Source organism: Rana temporaria, chromosome 3, assembly GCF_905171775.1.
Source record: "Rana temporaria chromosome 3, aRanTem1.1, whole genome shotgun sequence".
Taxonomy (NCBI): Eukaryota; Metazoa; Chordata; class Amphibia; order Anura; family Ranidae; genus Rana; species Rana temporaria.
This window is the reverse complement of record NC_053491.1, coordinates 121,248,857-121,270,099: the sequence shown is the minus strand read 5'-3', so window position 1 is coordinate 121,270,099 and position 21,243 is coordinate 121,248,857. Positions and strand designations below refer to the sequence as shown.

The window sequence follows — 21,243 nt, the reverse complement described above, 5'->3', positions numbered from 1 at the left end:
GCGTCACAACACAGAAACCTACTGGAGATTGTTGCCATGCCTTAACAGGAGATGCCAGATCAAGGCTCATAGCAAGATCACATTAACATTAAAAAACTTGAGATATTACCGACTGGGTTTACATATACTTTGAGGGCCCACTGGCACTTGTGTGAACTCATGTTTTCGTTTGTTGGTGTGTTAAGGTAGATTTTGTTTTGAAAATAAAAAGGAAAAAAATTCTACAGTTATAAAACCTATCCAATAAAAAAAAAAAAAAAGTACCAATAGGTGTATATTAGTTTGTTAGTTATAGGGCAGGGGTGTCACTCCATTTCATCATGGGCCAAATCAGTATTATGGTTGCTCTCAAAGGGCCAGTTGTATCTATAAGACTTTGCCTGTGTATTCGATTATTACTGATTTAAGTAATAACTAAAAGACTGAAGGACAGGTGTAGTCTGGCACAAAGCCCACTCACACTCCTTGGAAGCAAACACAAGCACCTCCATGGCTGCACAGTTAAGAGAAGGATTTGTAGCAGGAGCTCTGTCCTCTGTTGCAGACTGGAGACAAAGTGGGGGTGGAGATGAGGGGTGTGCTGCAGGAGAGGTGCGAGGACCACATGAAATGGCCTGGAGGATCACATTAGGCCTCGTGTTTGACATGTTTTATAGAGTCTACAAACTATGGTATTTACAGTATACTGGAATTCATGCAGCTACAGATGCTATACTGTAATGGCGGGAATCAGCAACTTGCCCCATGTAAATTATAGGGTGGTGGGCAATCTGGCACCCTCGTCCTGAGAGGGCAGCAAGACTCTAGGCATTGACAAGGAGTAAGATACGCCCCCCCCCCCCCCTTTGAGCACAACACCTGAGCACAGGAGAGTTATTTTTTGACGAACAGACTCTATCTGGGAACAGACTCTATCTGGGAGGGTCACCGACATTACTAGTGACACTATTACAGTGATAATACTGTAACACTATACTAATGACACTGACTGGGAAGGGGTCAACATCTAGGGGCAATCAAGGGGTTAACTGTGTGCCAAACAATGTGTAACGTGTGTTGCTTTTACTATCTGGACGTTTTTTGTCCTTGTTTTTCGGGGAGAACAGACAGCCAGATCGCTGTTCAGAGAGTTCTGTGTGTTTGTACACACAAAACTGTGTGTGCGTGCGATTGGGCACTTCAGTCAAAATCATTGGCTGAAATTGGCTGCCAAACTTGTGCCATGTTCAATCACAGCGAGCGCTCATGCATGCCCCAAACCCAGAAGCATGCCGGCAACGTACAGGTACATTGACTGGCAGTATTACATTGTTTCTTAAAAAAACACATCAAGGACTTAAAAAGACAAAGCAATGTCCATGTAAGGTGTTTATTGTAATATAATTTACAAATATTTTTTTTTTCTTCATAAAATGAACCAACTCTTTCTCAGACATAAAGATCCACAGACATCCAGGTAAGCCCAATTACATTATCTGAAAAAGAAAAGGTATATCTTATTAAAAAAACAAACAGTATGAATACAAAACAATATTTTTTTTTATTTTCAACAAAAAGGTATGTTACTGATGAAATTTGTGTTTTCTGCAGACTAAATCTCAGATATTTGCATTCAGGTTCAAATCCACCTGCAGTGGAGGTTCTGAAACTTGTTCTTTGGCCTCCATAACAGTGGAAGTTTTGTGAAAAATTGTCGAACAAAATGGCATTTTAGTCTAAATATGAGATCTGAGGTCTTTTTGATCCAAGATCTCATACTTAGGAGGACCCGTCATGCTTTTTTTCACATTAAAAAAGGGATGTTTACATTCCTTGTAATTGGAATAAAAGTGACCCCCTTTTTTTTTTTTTTTTAAAGCGCCCCGTCTCAACTAGCTCCTGCAGAAGGGAACGCATACGTGAATAACGCCCGCATATGAAAATGGCGTTTAAACCACACAAGTGAGGTATCACCACAATCGTTACAGCGAGAGCAATAATTCTAGCCCTAGACCTCCTCTAACTCAAAAGATGCAACCTATAGAATTTTTTAAACGTCGCCTATGGAGGTTAAGGGTAAACGTTTAACGCCATTCCACAAGCAGGCGCAACTTTAAAGCGTGACATGTTGGGTATCATTTTACTCGGCACAACATTATCTTTCACAATATATAAAAAAAAAAAAAAATAAAAAAAAATAGGCAAACTTTACTGTTGGCTAATTTTTTAATAAAAAAAATTAAAAAAAAATAAATAAAAAAAAGTGCGCTTGTAAGACCGCTGCGCAAATACGTTGTGACAAAAAGTATTGCAATGACCGCCATTTTATTCTCTAGGGCAGGGATATGCAATTAGTGGACCTCCAGCTGTTGCAAAACTACAAGTCCCATCATGCCTCTGCCTCTGGGTGTCATGCTCATCTTGCTATGCCTCATGGGATTTGAAGTTCTGCAACAACTGGAGGTCCGCTAATTGCATATCCCCGCTCTAGGGTGTTAGAAAATGTTTTATATAATGTTCGGGGGTTTGGAAGTAATTTTCTAGCAAAAAAAAAAAAAAACTGTTTTAAACTTTTAAACACAGTCTGAAAAACAGGCTCGGTTCTTAAGTGGTTAATAGATATCCAATATGTAATTTTGTAGTATTTTGTTTTTAGACGACGCTTAAAAAACCTTTGCATGTAACCAGTTTAACCAGTTGCTGGAATCATTGCTCTCGCTCGAACGTTCGTGGCAATACCTCACTTGTGGTCATCGTTTACATTTGCGTGTAGGACTTGCATATGCGTTTGTGCATGACCACTGGGGAACGGAGGCACTTACAATTCTTTATTATTATTCTTTATTTATTATTCTTTATTATTTTTTATTTAAAACTTTTACACTGTCTCTCTTCATTTTATCTTTTTTTTTGCCATAGGCATGACAGGTCCTCTTTATGGTGAGATCTGGGGTCTATTAGAACACGGATATCTTCTCTGCCCTAAAAGCATCTGATCAAACTGAGATTGGTTTGATCAGATGCTTTACAAGCTGGTAACTGCTTGTAAAGCATCAAACCAAAACCGTAAGGGACAAAATCCTCATCGCTTCCGGTTTCTTACATCAGAGGGGAGGCAGGTACAGATGTAGGGCAGGCACCATTTTGATATAACCACTTCAACCCAAGGTACGTTCCAAGGGGTTGAAGTGGTTTAAGGGTCTATCTTGGAGAGAGAAAAAATAAAATAAAAATACACAAGCTACATCTCTGCATTACATGAACATAGTCATATCTTTTATCACTTTAACCACTTAAGCCCCGGACCATTTGGCTGGCCAAAGATCAGAGCACTTTTTGCGATTCGGCCGCTTTAACCGACAATTACGTGGTCGTGCGACGTGGCTCCCAAACAAAATTGACGTTCTTTTGGTGGTATTTGATCACCTCTGCGGGTTTTATATTTTGCGCTATAAACAAAAATGGAGCAAAAATTTTGAAAGAAATTCAATATTTTTGACTTTTTGCTATAAAAAATATCCCCCCAAAAATAAAATATTTTTCCTCAGTTTAGGCCAATACGTATTCTTCTACATATTTTTGGTTAAAAAAAAAAAAAAAAAGCAATAAGCGTTTGATTGGTTTGCGCAAAAGTTATAGCGTCTACAAAATAGGGGATAGTTTTATGGCATTTTTATTATTTACTAGTAATGGCGGCGATCAGCGATTTTTATCGTGACTGCAACATTATGACGGACACATCTGACACTTTTGGTGCCATTTACATTTATACAGCGATCAGTGCTATAAAAATGCACAGATTACTGTGTAAATGTGACTGGAAGTGAAGGGGTTAACCACTAGGGGGCTAGGAAGGAGTTAAATGTGTCCTAGGGAGTGATTCGAACTGTTAGGGGCATGGCTATACAAGTGACACGTCATTGATCGCTGCTCCCGATGAGAGGGAGCATACGATCAGTGACATGTCACTAGGAAGAACGGGGAGATGTTGTGTTTACACTGACATCTCCTCGTTCTTTAGCTCCGTGACACGATTGCGGGACACCGGCGGACATGGAGTCTGCGGCCACACGACGGCAAATTTAAAGGGACGCAACTGTACGCCCATTTGCCTCTCCGTGCCATTCTGTTGACGTAAATGTTCGTGCGGCGGTCGGCAAGTACAAAAAAAACTGTTCACCATTAGAGTAAGAAAGTGGTAAAGTACATAAAAATTTTTTTTTAAAGTTCTAAAATTCACTGTTGACACAATAAAACATGTTACCTGGCGACTCTTATTTTCGACCATTTCATCCCCTGGTGATAGAAACAGAACAAGGAAGTTAAAACACACGATGCAAAATGCACACAATGTAAGAAGCATGTGCATGTTTAAGCCAGAAACTACAAGCATATTTTAACAGGTTATTTTAAAATAAAATCTCATATGCTCAAACAAATGCAAATCGCAAAAGGAATATGTATATACAAACTAATCTGTCCTGTGCATGGTTGTCTACGCCGAGGAAACATCTGACTGATAGTCACAGCATGAGTGTTTACAATAAGATAATACTGTAAAACATGTCATTGCAGTTCCTGTAAACTGCTGGTGGGGATAGGACCATTCTTCACCTGTGCACAAAGGAAATGGATGCCTATGTGGGTGGGCTCTATTTAAAGCTGCATTCCAGGCTGAAATCCAACTAGGTTTTAAATAGAGCAGCCCCCTCCCCCCCCCCCCCTTTCATTTTTGGATATTTTTTTTTTTGTTGGTACCTTTTCTGACGCTTTTCATGTGGACTTCCGTCCCATGTCGCAGCGGCGAGGTACGTCACTTACGCGTTTTAAACTGGCCCTCCTCCCTCCCAACTGCCACCTTCTGGGACCTGTGTGCGTCTCAGAAAACGGGACCATTCAGAAAGAGCAGCGCGACCTGAAGACTTCACTGCCAACTTCCCTTATTAGCAATCCCGGCAGCTGCACCAAAAGCTGATAGACGGATCTGCTTGGGGTGCCACATCGTGGGAACCCTGGACAGGCAAGTGTCCTTGAAATTAAAAGTTAACAGTTACAGTATTTGCAGCTGCCGATTTGATTTTTTGATATACAGGCTGGAACTCCGCTTTAAAAATATTCTCTAAAGGCTACAAAATTACATTCTTTACTGTTAAAGGCTGATAACTTTTTTTAAATAAAATGAGAATCTTCTACCTGCAAAACAAAGTCATAATGTGCTAGTACGCATCGCATACTATCACATTATGAAAAAAAACTTACCCCAGAACTAAGCCCTTTAGCGACACGCTGGCACTGCTGACAGGGCTTCCATCTTTACTTGGTTTTCCTTCCGGGATTGTGGGCTACGGCTGTTTAAATTACCGAGCTTTGATGTTACTCTTGTGCACGGAAGCCATGATCTCGGTATGCCATCCTTTCAAAGTGCAGTGCGCATTCGCCAATGATATCACCGGCTGCAGAACTACAGAATATCTCCTAAACAGTACACGTTTAGGAGATATTCCTTGTACCCAAGCTTTATTTAAAGAAGTCAAGCCAAAGCTGGGCTTCTCCTATGGATCAAAGGAGTGCAATTCTTTTTGCACTCCTGTGACCTGTTTTCAGAGAGTGGGCTGAAGTCTGCTCTCTGACATCACGACTATCAGTCCAGTCATCGTGATAATGAAGTCTGGATACACAAGGTACCTGGACTGCGAGCCTGAGATGGCCTGCTCTGCCCCCTCCACAGCTCAGCGCTCCAATGTGCTCGAAGCGAGATGAGCAGAGAGCTGCTACTGACAGTCTGCAGCTCACGAAGCTCTGAAAACTGAGTGATCGGCGGTGTTCGACGCAGTGTAGAGGCGCCGGGGGGACCGATGCTGCATACACCTAGGAAAGTATAATTGGGAAAAACAAAAAACCCACACCTCTTTTAAGCTTACCTGTAAATACAAAATTTAAAAAAAATTGTTTACTACCACTTTAAAATAATCTTAGAATTTCCTGAAGTGGAGGAGCCAGATATAGAAAACAAAAGAGCACTCAAGGATTCTTAGGTGCACAAGCCCCCCCTGCCCAATATCAAAAGTGTCGGCCATGTAGTAAGTCCTTGTACTTACAGGGCAGCTGCTCCAGAGATAATTTCGATAAGCTCCTTGGTGATGACAGATTGACGAGTACGGTTGTAAGTCAATGTCAATTTGTCAATAATTTCAGCTAATGGGAAAAACAAAAAAAAAAAAATATTAAAAGTCAAGTTAACGAAATAACATTTCACAATTACACTACCCAAATAGCTGAACACTACATTTGAGCTTATGTTGTGGGTAAATGTGCATGTTCATTGGATCTTTTCAAGTGCCCAATAAATCCCAGGCTGAGAAAGCTCACTAATTTTGCAGCAATACTAGAAATCCATAAAATAAATGTATATGTATGATGATCATTCCTTGCATTTTCAGCATATATCTACTTACAAGCATTCTTGCTGGCATTGTCCATAGAAGTCATCCTAGCACTCTGCTCACTTGTAGTGCTCTCCTTCATTGAGTAATAGATGATATTTACCAAATTAAACTCCTGGTAATTTCTCAGCACATCTGCATCAATGTCATCATAAACAGTGATACTCTCTGGAAAGGAACAGAAAGAACTATGGGCATTGGTTTATAAAACAACATTTTCTCCACATTAGCAATAAGGCTGTATTCACACCTGAGCATTTTCAGCTCGTAAAAACGCCAAAAAAAAAAAACACGCCCAAGCAAAATCCTATTAATTTCAATAGCACCTGTTCACATTTAAGCGTTTTGTCACCTGAAGCAAAAACGCCTGAAGCTAAAAAAAAGTACACAAGCTTCTTTTTTGTGCAGATTACAAGCATTTTTCTGCTTTTTACATTGGTGACCTTTCGACCTGTACAAAACGCTGCAAAATCGTGGCAAAAAATGCGCTAAAAAAATTATTATTTTTTTTAAAAAAAAATTGGATAGCATAGGCGAGGGTTAACACCCCTGTAACATTTGTTTGTGCCCCTGTTTAGAAGATTTCACCTCACTGTCACAGTGACAATTTAGGAAATGTTGGGCTGTTGCGGAAACCAAGATTGGTGATAAAGCTTCAGTAGAGACACCTTTTTCCAATAACATCCCCTTCTGCTGTCAGTCAAAAGGCCAGGTTGAGCTTACTTCCCCCATGGCAGGATGCTTGCACCCCTTGTCCGGTCTAGGCCTGTGTTTTTTCAGTGGATGCTTTCACGCACTACTAGGTTTCTTAAAATGGGATTAGCAAACCAGTCACTGCTCTTACTAGCTGCTAAATAGCCGTAATAATAGAGAACAGAAATATATAAAACTAAATAAAAAAAAATTATATAATAAAGAAAAGATTATTAATTCTATAGCAAAACAGGTCAACCCTTACCAGAATTGGCAACCGTGTCTAGAGAAAATATTGGCTTTTCTACAGTCCTGTAGGAGATTACAGACCTGCAACAATACATGGCAACATTAGTTTTCAATGTGGCACAAACGTTAGGAAGGAGAAAAAAAAAAAAGAAAAGCTTTTTATACCTGAATCGATTGAACACCACAGATCCTTGGTCAAACTCATAGCCACAGTTCAGCAGCTCGGATGCAATAAGAGAGGCATCACTAAAAGTAGGCGGCTTTCTACCAACATCTTTAAAGGTGACAAGGAAGTGGCTACCATGAGTCCTTAAAAAATGGGAAACCAGCGTCAACATTTAAAATACGGTCGAGTAAAAGAAGCAGCCGGCAACTCCATAACATCAAGCGTATTTATTGTGAAGCATCCACAGTGAGTACAGTCAGCAGCAGACTAGTTTAGGCGATGAGCCTTGTCACAGCACCATTTATAATACCCTTTCTAACATAAAATTTACTAAAAATGTCCTTGCAATATAGGCTTAAGGTGGTAAAGCATTGCTATTTTTTACGCCGCTAGCGGGGTGCTTTTAACCCCCGCTAGCGACCAAAAACCACCCACAAAGCGCCGCTGCCCATTGATTTCAATGGGCAGGGGCACTTTAGGATCGGTGTATATCAAAGATGCGGCTAGGACTATTTTGAGCATCCTACCAGTGCACCGCTGCAGCGTGAAAGCTCTCTGGCTTTCTCATTGGAGTGAGAGAAGAGGCTCTTTCAGGGTGCTTTGCATGTGCCATTTTTTAGCTCTATAGTGTGAAAGTAGCCTAAAATGTATGTAAACCCGATTTATGAAATTTGAGCTGGGCACATATCTGCAGTGTTTTGTTGTTATCTCTCTTCAAAGCTCTATGTCCCATAGCCGTCTTCTGCTCCTTTAGTCCGTTATCAGCCTGAGAACTTCAGACAAATTCTCCATCACATTTGATAAAAGCAGCCAGAGTTTTGTGTTGGGGAAGATGCTATAGATTAGCAGAGCCATGAATGCTTCAACAAACAGAGCTGAAAGAGTCTACCTATGAGGAGAGGGGGTGTGTGCCTTTCATCCAATCAGCTGTCTTGGCTGTGTGCCCAGGCTTCACTGCAGTGCTAACCAGGAAGAGAAAATCTAACACCATGTGCACCTTCTAAACTATGTAAAAACGTATGTAGGAGGATTTGTTTCATCCCTGTGTATCTGAGGCTGGTCACTTCACTGGGTATATGTAAGGGTTTACATCCACTTTAACTTTTGATATACTGAAGACATCACATTAATACAAGTTATATTTTATATAGGGATGTAAATCTCCGGGATATACAGGACAGTTTGTGTTTTGTGGGGGTTAGGTGCTGGTAAGGTTTGCCAATAAGTTTGCACCCAAAAAAGCAAGTTAACCTCCCTGGCACTATTATTATGTCAGGTTTTTGAAGCGGTACAATTGTTTTGCAAGGAAATTTGGCGTTTTATATATTGTAGGCCTGTAATTCTTAGGAATAACTAATTTTTCCAAAGAGTCTAGTAGACATCCCGGGGAATGATAAAGTTTGAAACACAAAATTAATTATAATATAATAAACTATAATAATAATAAAAATTATTCAATAATGTAATCAAATCAAAAACACAGAAATTTGCTCAGTTGCAGAATTGTCGCTGTCATTACTTTCCGTGTTTGAAGATGAATTTCCCCACAAATCACTATCGCTCAATTCTGCAAGTGATTCCAATTTATTATCTCTGTTTTCTAGCTGCTCTCAAAGCACTTTTGACATAAAGGGACACTTTTTGGTTGCTATCAACAATCAACAGTTTGCAGGGAGAAAGAACAGTTTTAATAATATAAAAGTGCATGTAGGACACTGGGCAGACCATTAGGGACAAAGGGGGTGTGTAATTATTTTAGACAGTACTGTATGTGTACTGCGTTTTTATTTTTTGAATTTGGCGCAGATTTCTGCCCCTGTGCGTCGTAACATTGCAGGGAACGGAGCGAGGAGACAGCTCACTCACACAGCGGGGAGACATTGCAGGATTCAGGGGACAAGGTAAGTAACTCCCTGCCTGGAAACTGCGATGCGATCCCGAGTCTGGCTCGGGGTTACTGCCATTAGTGCTGAAATTTCACCCCGAGCCAGACTCTGGATTACTACCAGGGAGGTTAAGATATTTATGCAATAAGACTATAAACTGGGTTAAGGGCGTTTCATTTTTTATTACTCAAAGTGGTTGTAAACCCTCAGGGACAAATTTCATCTAAAGGTAAGCCTAGATTAAGGCTTACCTGTAGGTGCTTGAAATATTTCCTAAACCTCCATAATTTAGGAGATATTTACAATGTCCCATGAATGAATGCCTCTTCTGCGCAAGTGCCGACTTGAAAGGGCAGGCTGCGCCGTTTCAAGCTGGGGTCATGCCGTGACAGGCAGCTCCAGCACGCGTGGGAGTGATGTCACACAACTCCAGCCAGTCACAGAGCCGAATGTTTATGGCCCCGGAAGGAAGAGGGGTGAAGAATGGACGCACGCTGCCAGCAAGGAAGACGGGGACATTGCTGGCTTCTCCTGCAAGTAAGTGTCACATAATGCATAGTAGCCCATTATGCTTTACCATTGCAGGGAAATAAAGAGGAAGTAAATCCTATCAGGGTTTACTTCCTCTTTAAAAGAGAAGTTTTATTTTCATTTCATACTTATTTTGGTGGATGGAGCATCAGACCGATGCTCCATCTGTCCCCCGCTAGCTCTGCACCGAGAACCGAGCCACCGAACACATGAACTGCACTGTGTAACCTTTTTGGCTGACCACACAATAAATGTATTGTTAATGAAAGCATATTTTGGCTGGCATATTTTGTTGGACATCAATCTTTCTCTGTCCTTAAACATCATACCTACCTTTGCAGTATACCTCTCAACTTGTCCCCAATTCCAATCACCTTAACTTCTTTTCCAGTACCAGCGAGCGAGGCAATTTCATTCTTAATAGCTTTAGCCACAGAAGTATGAATAGCACCACAAAGACCCCTATCAGAGGACACACCGACAATGAGGTGCTTTTTCTTGTCTTCAGGAGTCTTAATATCAGCTTTTTCATACAATGCTAAAAGGGAAGAAAAGGAAAAATATTTAGCACTTTCTGTTATACCGATCCAGGCGTTTTAATATTAGCCAGCACCAGTATCCAGAACAAGAATTTACAACCTCACTTGCTGCACACTTGTTTAGAGCCAGTGACAGTAAGGGCTAGCATTTTTAGAAGTGCACCAACACTGTTAGGGTATATGCAGTTAAGAACACAATCATTTCCATCAACAGACAAGCTTTGGCATATAAAGGAATTTTAACCCCTTCAATACAGGGCAATTTCACCCCCTTCCTGCCCAGTCCAATTTTCAGCACTGTTTCGTTTGAAAGACAATTGCGCGGTCATGCAACACTGTACCCACACAGAATTTTTATGATTTTTTCCCCATAAATAGAGCTTTCCACAAAAAAAAAAAAAAAAAAAAGACAGAAAACGTTGAAAAAAAAAAGAAAAAAGAAAAAAAAGTTCTAAGTTTCTGTTACAAAACTTTGTAAATAAGTTTTCTCCTTCACCGATGAGGCAATTTTATGCAGCACTGATAAGCGGCACTGGCAGGCATCACTGATGGACACAGAGTGCTATCCACGGTGGTCTTCAGTGGGCATCCTCAATGACTACCTTTTTGAGCTATGACTAAGCATTAGTTGTTAATGCGAAACGCGTCAGATGTCTATCCCACTGTATGCTGTGCATTTTTTCCTTTTTACAATAAAGAGCACGTCTTTTTTCAACAAGACTTTTTGGAGTGCGGCTGTCCATCCATTCTCCCACCTGCTTAATTCTATGCATTGCCAGCACCCGTGCGATTCCTGAGTGGACATTGATTACCTGCCTGTGCTCACCTGGAGCGGCGGTCTCCCTACCTATCGGGGCATCCTCAATGGGTCTGCACCGATAATCATTGCGCTGATTATCAACGCAGAACCCCGAGTCTGCCCCACCCAGAGAGCAGCCGATCGGCTCTCTTCTACACACGCCTGTCAGCGAGACTAGAGGAAAAAAAAGACTATAAACTGCAATTCCTGGTTACATGTGATTGGACACAGCTGATCACATGGTAAAGAGCCTACATTATAGGCTCTTTGCATAGATCAGAGATGCGGTGTGTCAAACTGACACACCACCGAGCGACACACTGTGCGAAACCACGGCTTATCCTTTTCTTTTATTAAAGATATTTTAATTAGGTTTAAGACAAACCAACAAACAGAAAAACATACAAAAAAAATAAAAACACCAGACAACCTGGTCATAAACGTTAGGCAATACACTCAAACATAGAAAAATAAACTGACATCAGTGCAAAATTTAAAGTAGGCACAGTGGTAAAAGGATCAGGTATAATACCTGGATATAGCAAAAGCGGATGTCCAGACATTAGAGATCCGTGAGGCACGGCCCATCAATGGTCAAGCAAGAGTAGATCACGGCTTATCCTGCTGGATGTCATATGACGTCCAGTCAGGATAATACAACCACTTTGCACACGTCATTTTGCTATATGGCGGGTGGGAGTTGGTTAAAGCAAACCTGTGCCCAGAATATGAATTTTAAAAACTTGAAATATTCTGAAAAAGATATAAATGCCCTTTAAATACGCATTCACTCAAGTAACTATACATTATGGAAAAATGTGTTTATCATTTTTATCCTACAGGGGCCTCTAAAAAGCATTGCACCTGCACTCAGTGGATCGTGAATGAAATGCTAGCCTTCTGGCCCCCCAGGACAAATGTTGACAAATAGAAAATTTTCACAAGACAACTAGCTTAAGATTCAACTTTAGATACACCAAGGCCAGCCATTAACACAGTCAAGTCAGTGTTGATTGGGGAATCCCTCCCATGGAGCCATTTTATTCTCCTGTACATTCAGCCTGCCCATACATGGTTCGAATCTCGGCTAGTTGCTGTTGAACAGACGAGAAACTGTCTATGGCCAGCTTAACTAACTCCCTCCTCCCACATAAAATAAATTATCCAACAATCAAATTATAAAAATCTCCCATGTAGTCTAGATCCAGCTACAAACGTGTAGTTAAAGTGATTATAGACTCATTTTTCCCTATAAAAATAACAAAGATGTTATACTTACCTGCTCTGTGCAGATCCTCCTCTCCTGTGATCCTGGAATGGCCCTCCTGTTCAGTGCCCCAACAGCAAGCAGTTTGCTATGGGGGGCACCCAAGTCACAGCTCCGGGTGACCATTTAGACATGGAGCCCTGCCCCCCTCTCCCCTGATTGGTTAGCTGACTTTGACGGCAGCCAGTGGCATCGCTACTGTGTCTCAGCCAATCAGGAGGGAGAACCTCAGAAGGCTGAGACACTTGTGGACATCGCTGGACAGAGAGGAACCTCAAGTATTAGGGGGGCTGCTGCACACAGAAGGCTTTTTATCTTAATGTATAGAATGCATCAAGATTAAAAAAAACTTCTGCCTTTACAACCACTTTAAGGCATACCATAGCTGCATTCCTAAAACAAACCCTAGTTAAGTGCCAATAAATTACAAATTTTCGTTAAATGGTCCAGTTTTCTAAATCAGAAAATACTCCTAAAACAGTATTGACAGCAAACACTGACAAAGCCCCACTACAGGCTTAAGAAATAAATAAAAAAAATGACCCTTGCAGTGGGGCCTCCCCACACTGTAAGGGTGGAATGCTAGTCAAGTCTAGAGCATGATACTTACCCTTATCCCTCTCTCCAGCAGGCTTCCTCCACACTGTGTGCCATGTGCCCCAAAGCCCCTTTTCTTCAGTGCTCCGACTACTGGTCCCACTATGTTACATTCAATGAAGAAACCAGTAGCCCTGCATCATATGCGATGATGGCACAGGACAGCCTAGGCTTCGAAAAAAGGATTGTGCCAGAGCCTGCTGATGCACGAATTAAGGCAACTATTACAGCCCATTACTCTAAAGCCTTGTACACACGATCGGATTTTCCGCAAAGAGTCTGACTTTTGTCCGAAGGGCGTTGGCCAGGAACTTGTCTTGCATGCAAACAGCACACAATTGTTGGCCAACAAACACGAGGGTAGCGATTTACCACGTCCTTTTTCATTGCTTCTGAGCATGCGTGTTTCTACTTTGGACTTTTGTCGGATGGATTTGTGTACACACGATCGGAAAATCAGAAAATTTCAGCAATCCAACATTTGCCTGTGGAAAATCCAACAATTGTCCGATGGAGTGTACAAACAGTCGGATTTTAGGCCAACAGTCTGACAACACACAATTCCCGTCGGAAAATCCGATCGTGTGTACGAGACTTAACTCTAGACTTAACAAGCATTTAACCCTTGGGGGGGTTGTTTTACATCCTGGAGTTCAAAGTTACGATTCTGCAACAATTCTGGAAAAGAATACAAAAAATATCTAGCAGAAGTACCTAGAGCCCCTGTTCCATAGATTCTAGCTGGTTTCAACTCCCTCTCAGCTTTTGCATACTTTGCTGCCGACACCATCTTCATAGATTTGGTAATCTTCTGGATGTTCTTGATGGATTTCAAACGTTGTGTAACTGTAAAACAATTGACAATGAAATACAAAGCACATTTGTGGCCGACTTGATAACCAATGGCATTTAAAATAAAAAATACTTACTGTCCTTCAAAGTTGCCATGTTCCTGACTTGACCACTTCAGGAGAAAAAGAACAGAATAAGATTTTAAAAATAGAGATGTAAGACATATAGAAGTTTGGTAATGCAATGGTTTAAAATGAAGAAATTAAATAAAAAAAGATTTTGCTGCATTACTAAAAGAAGCCAAAGAAATCCATTACCAGATTCTCTATATTTTGTCTATAATAGAATTATCTGAAAACAACCAAGTTTCCCCACTTTCTCTACTAGAGTTGTAGGACTGATGAAGCGGCTTTACAGCTGCCCAGATTTTTGCATTAAAATATAGACACAATCTCATAGCAGCTATTGTTAATTTAGGCCACATTCACATGGGACCGCACTAAAGTGTACACTCCAGGGAGGGCCATGTTTACCTGCACAGGAATGCACATGTACTCCATGCAGGCAGTCTAACTGATGTTCATTGGGACGCAGCGGCTGTTCCCAATTTGACATTTGTGGGAGTGTCCCTGAACTCACACAGTCTACATTCGGGGAGATGCAGCTGCACCCCCATGGATGCCAAATTGGGAGCAGCAGGTGTGTCCATGCAGCCGCTGCATCCCAAATGCCATCCATGAGACTGCCTACACAGCGATGCATGGAACACCTGGGCATCCCCGTGTGAGTAAACAGTGCCCTCCATGACTGTATGCATGAACGAGGTCTTAAGGCAGGGGTCTCAAACTGGTGGCCCTCCAGCTGTTGCAAAACTACAAGTCCCATCATGCATGTGGGAGTCAATGTCAGCCTTGCAATGCCTCATGGGATTTGTATTATCGCAACAGCTGGAGGGCTGCTAGTTTGAGACCCCTGTCTTAAGGGCATGTCAACACCTGTACAGATGTCTCCGCAAGGACAAACAAGAAACACTGGTTTTCTATGTGCCCTTCAGGAGCGTTGCCGTGTGCCGTAGAAATCTTTTCTGTAGAACATTTTTCCATCCTGCACTGCAGCACCTACAGCTCCGTTCTCTGCATCGGTCACACTGACATTTCCATATATTTGTTGTTTTTTTTTAAGCAAGAAGGTAACTCTGGTCAGAACAGACACTTGTGCATAATAAAACACCTTTTTACCAGCAAGAAGTGTGAACAAGCCCCTAATAAAGGCACCTCACCCATCCACGGCAAAGTACCAATGTTTGTAGAGGTGCCCTGCACTACTAATCTGCTAATCTTAATCTGTTCACGACTCATGAACAGAAAAGAATAGTGCTTCTGCATATGGATTACCGTGTGATAGCGCTCAACTCACCTTTAGTGCTGGCTGCATCGCAGAGAGGAGAGGCGGGTAAAGTATCAAGCTGGCCAAACATTATACAATTTTCTTCTACTACTCCTGTACACAACCTCCTTCAGATGTACCTTCAACTATGTATTGCAGGGGCCTGTCTGACTGTATACAAATTGAAAGGACTGTTTAGGTCTGTCCTCATATTTGTTTTTTGGTAACTCTAAGGGCCAGTTCACACCGTAGAAACGCAGTCCGGATGCGTTCCAGATGCTTTTTGCATGTGCATTTTTGGTGCGGTTTGATGCAGTCCAGTGCATTCCCCCCCCCTCTTTTTCTTAACTTTAAATAGGATCATATGTTCCAGTGCATTTTTGATGCTTTTTACAGAGTTCCAGTACAGTCCAGGAAAAATGCAGTATGTTCTACGCACTGGAGTGAACTATGCCATTGAAAACCATATAACCTACTTTCACATGCACTGGACTGCATGTGGTGTGAAGTGGCCCTTAAAGCGGAGGTTCACCCAAAAATCCACTTTCTGTCACTAGATCCAGCATACTGCTGACATCTGCAGTATGCTGGATTTTTTTTTTGTACTTATCGTTTTAGCGGTCTTTCTTCTCCGGCTCCGAGCGGGGAATCCTGCGGGGAGTAGGCGTTCCTAAATCAAGCGCAGTTGATTGATGGGCTTGGATAGCGTGTCACGCCATCCGGAAATAGCCGATGTGACTCTCGGCTGCTTACGGCGCCTGCGCCTGCCGTGTAGAGCTGACTGCGCAGGCGCCGTAAATTGAGAGTCACGTCGGCTATTTTCGGAAGGCGTGACGCGCTATCCAAGCCCGTCAATCAACTGCGCTTGATTTAGGAACGCCTATACCCGGAAGGATACGCCGCTCGGTGCCGGAGAAGAAAGACCGCTAAAATGATAAGTACAAAAAAAAAAAATCCAGCATACTGCAGATGTCAGCAGTATGCTGGATCTAGTGACAGAAAGTTGATTTTTGGGTAAACCCCCGCTTTAAGGAAAATGGTGCAATACGATTGTATAATGTTTGGCTTAATAGGGGTAGGGAGCCTTTATAAACCCAATGGCGATAATTGATTTACAATCTGGAGCTGTATATGACAACAATTATCTCTAGGCTCAGCTTGTTCAGGTAATGCTCCATTCACACTTGCACAAATTTTAATGCGACCTTGGACATGAAAATTGCATGACAAATCACAGCCCATTCTTTTCAATGACACCCGTTCAAGCTGCTCCAGTCCTAGTAGTTTCCCCTCAATGTCACCCTGTCCTACATGGGCAAGGTGACAACTTTCCTTCTTAAAATAAGGAAAGACCAATATAACTTGCAGCCTAATGGTTGCCTCCCCATTGCTCTTATATTTGCTGAAGTTTGTGGGAAATCTCAATGGGAATCTATTTCCAAGCTACCACAAAGCTCACGCAGGTGTGCCCATCTGTGTAGCCCCAAAAACAGTGCAAAATGAGTAGACCAGTGATGTCATCTCACCGGCATCCATTGCTCTATGGTAATGTGGCCCCTAAAACAGTCAATGTCCACCAGCCACACATACAGACACCCGCAGCAGAGCTCTGCAGTCACGTGACTAATTGGAATAAAGAAAAAAAAAATCACAAACTTTGTGGAGCAAGCATAAGAGCAACGGGGAGGAAATGTTTAAAGTGATATTAAAGGGCAAGTTCACCTTTAGGAGCATGTTACACCCATATCTAGGGTATAACATTGTCCTTTACACCCACCTCCTGCTGCCAGCACTACTCGCTTCATGACAGCAGGCAGGGGGATCTTCTCCCTACACCCACTGTCACAATTTGTAAATGACATGGCCATGCAGTGCTCCGCCCACACAGACGTGTCATTCTTTCACAGTTTCCTGTTAATGAATGAACTACAAGTACCATCATCCGCCACGGCAGATGGCTTGTAGCTCTCAATGAACTGAGAGGACACTGGTGATTGGTGAGCGCTCTCATAGTTCATCGATTCTTCCTGCAGTTCAGTAACCGACTGCCCATGCGGGAGGAAGTGGCAGACAGTTGACAGTCTGCAGGATACTGCCCCCCCCCCCTTTTTTTAGAACGGCTGATAAAGGTTGCCGTGTAAAAAAATAAAAAAAATGTTATCTACAAAAAGATAAGCATTTAATATTTGTTTTATAAAAGGTGAACTATAGGCATTTAATTTTGGATAGAGCAGGGAAGGGTTACATAACTCCTGTCAGATTGTCCCCCCCCCCCCCCCATCTGTGTCCCATTGCAGAGATTTCCTTTGACTTTCTGTCCCATAGCCAAACAAGAAGCGAGAGGAAATCCCTACAAATTAAGGGAATTCCTTGGGGACCCCAGGTCAGCAGGACTAGTGTCCCCATTGGACGATTTCCACCCTATTACTTTTCAGGGGACACACCCAAAATTTGGCATTTACTTTCACCAATAATGGCAAACAGGACAGTCTCCCTGTCAGAACACAATAGTAGAGCAGGAGAGATAGCTGTACTCGCATCGTTCGTACCCTGATGCAGAGAATGCATGGAGAAAACAAAGACTTTTGAAGTACTTTACAATGTGGATTGTTTTATATCCTTCTGTGGTCACACCGGCAATCAGACACTGAGATGAATGGGGAAGAGCATTAGAAGATGATCATGCATTGTAAGTGTGCCAACAGGGAGTGCGCAAACAGGAGGAGAGAGCAGAGCGCTCTCATTGCTCAAACAGGTATGAAGGTGACACCGCTCGATTTTAACTGGTGTCACCCTCCCATGCATCTGTGTAGAAGATGTGACCGGATCACAAAGTAGTCCGGACAGAATGAGAAATCCTGGGGGGGGGGGGGGTCAGTGAAGACAGATGAGGGTGGACTTTACCCTTGTACCCGGATCAAGCATCAGGATCATTCTTTATACACAAGGATTTCTGTGTGTTAGAGTGAAGGTCAATGGAGGTGGGGGTCTACACAGTGACAGGAGGGGGTTCCCCGGCCATGACCCCCCCATGTCCTCCATACAAACACAGGTCACCTTCTCCCCGCCATACATAAAACAAACAGGTCCCGGTACAGGGGAAGTCTATGGAGTGTATACACTTCTCCGTGTCATTCATTGTCTGGGACAACTCCATTTACAAGGAGCCGGCTGCGGCCTAGTACACCCACACCCTCTCAGTGAGGACACCCCGCCCGGGACTACACGCTGGAGTCCTCCTCGCTGTGCTCTTCCCCGCCTCCCTTCCTCCTATCTCCAGGAATGTGGCGCTGGCCGCCTTCTCACCATTGTGGCTGGAAGATGAGGACGCTGCTCCGGGACAACATGGTGACTACAGGCAAGGTCAGTCAGCGCAGGACGCGCATGCGTAACTCGGGGACTGGAAGAGAGGACAGAGGGCGGAGACTACGCGGGAAGTGTCTGTCAGTGGCACTTCCTGTAAGATGGCGGCGACAGAACGTCACTTCCGTGACAAATTCTGACGGGTTGCTTAATCTGACGAAACACCGCCATGTTTGGTGTGGGCATATAGAGATTGTGTTGTAAGAGCTAACAGGAAATCAAGTGCTCAATTCATGAGCAGCCTGTGAAATAACCACTTACATTTTACACTACTACAATTGCGCAGTCATGTTACACTGTACCCAAACAACATTTATATCATTTTTTTTTCCACGCAAATAGAGCTTTCTTTTGGTGGTACTTATTTTTTTTGCGCTATAAATGAAGAACGGCCGCCAATTTCGGAAAAAACAAGCAAAAAACAATTATTTTTACTTTCTGCTAAAAATTATATCCAATAAAAAAATGTAATAAATAAAATTTCTTAATAAATGTTGGCCAAAATGTATTCTGCTACATGTTTTTGGTTTAACCACTTCAGCCCCCAGAAGAATTGTCTACTCAATGACCGGGCCATTTTTTGTGATTTGGCACTGCATCGCTTTAACTGACAATTGCGCGGTCGTGTGGCGCTGTACCCAAACAAAATTTTGGTGGTATTTTATTACCTCTGTGTTTTGTTTTTTTGAGCTATAAACAAAAAAAGATCGACAATTTTGAAATAAACACAATATTTTGTACTTTTTGCTATAATAAATATCCCCATTTTTTTTTTTTTTAAGCAAATTTTTTCCTCAGTTTAGGCCGATATGTATTCTTCTACATATTTTTGGTAATAATAAAATGCAATAAGTGATATTGATTGGTTTGCACGAAAGTTATAGCGTCTACAAAATAGGGGAAAGATTTATGTCATTTTTACTATTATTAGTAATGGCGGCAATCAGCAAATTTTTATCGGGACTGCAACATTATGGTGGACAGATCAGACACTCTTGACACTGTTCTGGGACCATTGTCATTTATACAGCGATCAGTGCTATAAAAATGCACTGATTACTGTGTAAAAGTCACTGGCAGGGAAGGGGTTAACAGTAGGGAGCAATCAAGGGGTTAATTGTGTGTCCTAGGGAGTGATTCTAACTGTAGGTGTTTGGACTCCCTCACCTCATCCCTGACAGCACAGAGATTTGTCTGTTTACATTGACAGATCTCCGTTCTGTCTCTATGTGAAGCGATTGCAGGTGCCCGGCAGTCATTGCGACTGCCAGGCAGGCGCATAGGCTCATTGGCACACCCCCTAGTGGTCAAAAGGCGAACTGACGTACAGCTACGTTGGTTCACCCAGGGGAGCCAACCTGCTACAGTAAAACTGCGGCGGCTGGTCGCGAAGGGGTTAAAAAAATTCCTATAAGTATATTTATACCTCCCAACTTTTTGAGATGGGAACATTGGACACCTATTAGTAAAGTGTGTAGACATAAACCTTTCATCCAATTTCTAAATTGCTGCATTTGTACATTTTAAAAGCCAGTATAAAGGAGTAATAGTGTTAAAAAAAAGTCCTTTTGGATTTAATTAACCTTTTTCTTGGTTAACCAGTTAACGACCCGCCCATAGACAAAATACGTCTACAGGGCGGTTTGTTAATTCTGGGAGGACGTCAATGGGCGTCCTCCCAGAATCGCCCCCCCCCCGGGGCGTGCACACGGGAGTGTCCATGACCGCCGGGTCCAGAGGACCCAGCGCATCACGGATCGCGGTAAATTGCCGCTGATAGCGGCCGTTTACCACGTGATTGCTTGTAAACAATGATGACGCCTGTTCCTCCCTCCCCTCTCTGTACCGATCGGTACAGTGTGAGAGGGAGAGAGTGGGTGTCAGCAGCGCTGTGGGCTTGATCTGTGACAATTGCAGTCACAGATCCAGCCATCCATGCTCAGCCACCCCTGCAATACTGTACAATACCCCTGCCAGTACTCTGCAATACCCCTTCCAATATTCTGCAATACCCCTGCCAATACTCTGCAATACCCCTGCCAATACTCTGCAATACCCCTGCCAATACTCTGCAATACCCCGGCCAATACTCTGCAATACTCCGCAATACCCCTGCCAATACTCCACAATACCCCTGCCAATACTCTGCAATACTCCGCAATACCCCTGCCAATACTCCGCAAAACCCCTGCCAATACTCTGCAATACCCCTGCCAATACTCTGCAATACTCCGCAATACCCCTGCCAATACTCTGCAATACCCGGCCAATACTCTGAAAAACCCGGCCAATACTCTGAAATACCCGGCCAATACTCTGAAATACCCGGAAAATACTCTGAGGCCCCGTACACACGGCCGAGGAACTCGACGTGCCAAACACGTCGAGTTCCTCGTCGAGTTCAGGGATGAAGCCGCCGAGGAGCTCGGCGGGCCGCCTTCTCCCATAGAACAAAGAGAAAATAGAGAACATGTTCTCTATTTTCTCGACGAGTTCCTCGGCGGCTCCATCGGGCCAAAAGTGTACAGACGACAGAGTTTCTCGGCAGAATCC

At 42.7% G+C, this 21,243-nt stretch overlaps 1 protein-coding gene across 2 annotated transcripts; it reads right to left on the bottom strand.

Annotated features, from left to right (window-relative positions):
- Positions 1-1,355: 1,355 nt before the first annotated feature.
- Positions 1,356-18,745, bottom strand: ATP5F1C (ATP synthase F1 subunit gamma). 2 transcript variants are annotated; one of them, XM_040343350.1, is made up of 10 exons: positions 18,634-18,745; positions 14,079-14,113; positions 13,864-13,995; positions 10,281-10,485; positions 7,530-7,673; positions 7,381-7,445; positions 6,435-6,590; positions 6,078-6,174; positions 4,244-4,275; positions 1,356-1,475 (listed from the first exon to the last, which is right to left on the bottom strand). In XM_040343350.1, the coding sequence occupies exons 1-9, from the start codon at positions 18,672-18,674 to the stop codon at positions 4,269-4,271; spliced, it is 882 nt and encodes a 293-aa protein (XP_040199284.1). In that variant the 5' UTR covers positions 18,675-18,745; the 3' UTR covers positions 1,356-1,475; positions 4,244-4,268. The 2 variants fall into 2 exon arrangements, with proteins under 2 accessions (XP_040199284.1, XP_040199283.1); XM_040343349.1 differs by lacking the exons at positions 1,356-1,475; positions 4,244-4,275 and having other exon boundaries at positions 6,074-6,174; positions 18,634-18,712.
- Between the last annotated feature and the right edge of the window lie 2,498 nt (positions 18,746-21,243).

Excerpts from the sequence above, each read along its gene's own strand:
- ATP5F1C (XM_040343350.1), bottom strand. The coding sequence starts at position 18,674 with ATGTTGTCCCGGAGCAGCGTCCTCATCTTCCAGCCACAATG. Across the intron at positions 14,114-18,633 it reads CTCATCTTCCAGCCACAATG|TGGTCAAGTCAGGAACATGG; the intron begins GTGAGAAGGCGG and ends TTTCTCCTGAAG. Across the intron at positions 6,175-6,434 it reads CAATGCCAGCAAGAATGCTT|CTGAAATTATTGACAAATTG; the intron begins GTAAGTAGATAT and ends TTTTCCCATTAG.